This window comes from Solanum stenotomum, unplaced genomic scaffold (genome assembly GCF_019186545.1).
Source record: "Solanum stenotomum isolate F172 unplaced genomic scaffold, ASM1918654v1 scaffold597, whole genome shotgun sequence".
NCBI lineage: Eukaryota > Viridiplantae > Streptophyta > Magnoliopsida > Solanales > Solanaceae > Solanum > Solanum stenotomum.
The window spans coordinates 3,623-6,705 of NW_026035980.1; the positions used below are offsets into that span (position 1 = coordinate 3,623).

Sequence of the window (3,083 nt, forward strand, 5' to 3'; positions counted from 1 at the left end):
CCTTGTGCTATCCCGGTTTCATGAGTCTTTTTTAGAACAAGTCCATACTCATAGAAAGCGACATACTTTCACTCTCACATATGTGAAATCTATCAAGGGTGCTCCTATAATTTGACACCCCACTCATACGAGATACAAACTTTCATTAAGAGTTCAAGACTTAACCTCCACATATCATTATAGGATAAATGCACTTACATCATAGGGATTGAATAAAATTAAGAATAGTGCATATCACAACAAGTCATCATATGAGTGGGTAAGAAACATAATTTAATTTTTTTTGGGATAGTAATACTTTAATCTTTAATTTTTAATTATTATTAATAATTTATTATTTAATTTTTGTCAATGAAAAATATTTTATCTATATAGAATGTCATGTCTCAAGGTTTTTCTCAAATAAAAGAAAGAATACACTAATTTGAGATGTGTTTCTTAAATTAATAAGTGATAGTTTGTTCAAAATCACAATAGTTTAGATATTAAACTAAAAAAAAAAATAGTTTAGATGTGTTTTTGACATTTATCTTTAAAAAAAAAAGGAATCGTTTCTAAAAACATGTAATCGTTTCGTAGGCTAAGTGGTAGGGACATTGATTATTAATCATATGAAACTTTTTTAAAAAAATGCAAGAAAATGGGAATGAGTATGGTGGGGCGGCAAATGATAAGTTTGATTAATTATTATTAATCCATCAAATAAGTCCTCTAATTAAATTCCCAACTCCATAAATACCGCCAACAATTATCAATCAAATATCAAACACTTTTCAACATCACTCTTACTTAGCCAAAAAAAAAGGAAAAACAGAGAGCCAAAAATGGGCAAAGACATTGAAGTTGGTACTGAATATGCACCAAAAGATTACCAAGACCCACCCCCAGCACCCTTAATTGATCCTGAAGAGTTAGGAAAATGGTCATTTTACAGAGCCATAATTGCTGAATTCATAGCTACTCTTTTGTTTCTTTACATAACTGTCCTCACTGTTATTGGCTACAAAAGCCAGAGTTCCACTGATCAATGTGGTGGTGTTGGTATTCTTGGAATTGCTTGGGCATTTGGGGGTATGATTTTTGTACTTGTTTATTGTACTGCTGGTATTTCTGGTGGACATATTAACCCTGCTGTTACATTCGGCCTTTTCTTGGCACGAAAAGTATCGTTGGTTCGGGCCATAATGTACATTGTAGCTCAGTGTTTAGGAGCCATTTGTGGTTGTGGATTGGTTAAATCTTTTCAAAAAGCTTATTATGTTCAGTATGGTGGTGGTGCTAATATGTTGAATGATGGATATAGTACTGGTACCGGTTTAGGTGCGGAGATTATTGGAACTTTCGTTCTTGTTTACACTGTTTTTGCTGCTACTGATCCTAAGAGGAATGCCAGAGACTCACACGTTCCTGTAAGTATAATTTTGTGATGTAAAGTTTAATGATGATCCGTTAAATTAAATCTTCAATTCTGATAATTGAAGGTATTGGCGCCACTTCCAATTGGATTTGCGGTGTTTATGGTTCACTTGGCTACAATTCCTGTTACTGGAACTGGTATTAATCCTGCTAGGAGTTTTGGGGCTGCTGTTATTTATGGAGATAACAAAGCTTGGGATGACCAAGTAAGTAAATTTGATGCGTTTTTTTTGTTGATTTTTGAAATACTATATTTTGGTTGATTAATTGAATTTTTGATTGTTAAATTGTGACAGTGGATATTTTGGGTTGGACCATTTATTGGTGCTGCAATTGCTGCATTTTATCATCAGTTTATTTTGAGGGCTGGAGCTGTGAAAGCACTTGGTTCATTCAGGAGCAATGCCTAATAATTATCATCAAGAATTGAAAATTGTATAAAAGTATTTGAGAAGAAAAATCTCTTTAAATTATGCTTTTTATGTTATTAGAGTTGTTTTGGCTGTTTGGCATTTGTTTTTAGATTTGCTAAACAATGTCACTACTACTTTTTTTTATTTGTTTCCTTTTTTGTGTGAGTGCTTCTGTAATTTTCACTATGCTTGTTTTAAGCATCCAAATAATGGAATTAATTATGAACAAGGCTATTATCCATATATCTCCTTGCCTCTTTGTTTATAACTTTTGTTCTGTTCAAACAAAAATGGAAGTACTATGGTAAAATTGTTGTTATGCGATCAAGAGGTCACATGTTTCAAATCGTGGAAACACTCTTTTATTAGATAACTTATCAAATTTTTTTCAATGACATTGCCAGAAGTTTCATGAAAACTCTGTAGCGATTCAATTGTGCATGCCTTAGATACTTTTGAGCCCAATTTCCACTGAGCTACTGGCCTATTGCTGCTGCAGTTCACAGGGGCACCATGTAATTTCATACATACTCTTGCACTACGCTACCAATAACTATTGATTCTAATACTGTACAAAATATTATATATACCAATATAAAGTAAGATTTAACCACGAAGGAAGTCCAATTAGATACCTGAGAACAACGTCCGCCCTTGCTTTTTTTCATGTTATCAGTTTACGTCTACTGTAAGATTTGACTAAAGAGTGTTCTATTGGTATTCTCAATCCTCACTACGATCTTGTTAGTAATTACACCAATTTCAATTAAATTAACTATCCTAAACAAACTTATCACATATCACAACCTTTGAGGGCTTCAAAGTTAGCTCACCCTAAGCTTACAAATTAGTCAAATTATTTTTTGGTAAGCAGTAAATATCATATAAATTGAAATGGAGTACGTATGAAACTAATCGCCAAACTCGATTGGTAATTTGGGGAAAAACAACAAAAAACAGATGTAGAGATATCTTAATTCTTAACAATACTCAAATGATGAAATACAATATCACATCTATTTAATTAATTAAACCAAAATCTTTAGGGAAGAAAACAGAATCCCCCCCTACCTAGAAAAGAAAAAATTAGGTCAAGAGTCCTCAAAATCTTCATCTTCTTCTTCTTCAAATATAGTGTCCAGTTTGGGAGAAACTGAAATCTTATTTGGTGCCTTTACTACTGCTGGAACAGCAACTTCCATCCAACATTTTTGTTCCCTTTTAATGGCCATTAAGTCGGGTATAATTGTGTAC

At 32.8% G+C, this 3,083-nt stretch overlaps 1 protein-coding gene across 1 annotated transcript; it reads left to right on the forward strand.

The window, feature by feature from the left end:
• Nucleotides 1-791: 791 nt before the first annotated feature.
• Nucleotides 792-2,032, forward strand: LOC125852815 (aquaporin PIP2-1-like). Its single transcript, XM_049532504.1, has 3 exons — nt 792-1,409; nt 1,482-1,622; nt 1,713-2,032. The coding sequence occupies exons 1-3, from the start codon at nt 825-827 to the stop codon at nt 1,824-1,826; spliced, it is 840 nt and encodes a 279-aa protein (XP_049388461.1). The 5' UTR covers nt 792-824; the 3' UTR covers nt 1,827-2,032.
• The last annotated feature ends 1,051 nt before the right edge of the window (nt 2,033-3,083 follow it).

What these genes read in the sequence shown, in the direction of transcription:
- LOC125852815 (XM_049532504.1), top strand. Translation starts at nt 825, where the DNA reads ATGGGCAAAGACATTGAAGTTGGTACTGAATATGCACCAAAAGATTAC. An exon ending in CCAGAGACTCACACGTTCCT is followed by an intron (nt 1,410 to 1,481) that starts GTAAGTATAATT and finishes TGATAATTGAAG; the next exon opens with GTATTGGCGCCACTTCCAAT. An exon ending in ACAAAGCTTGGGATGACCAA is followed by an intron (nt 1,623 to 1,712) that starts GTAAGTAAATTT and finishes AAATTGTGACAG; the next exon opens with TGGATATTTTGGGTTGGACC.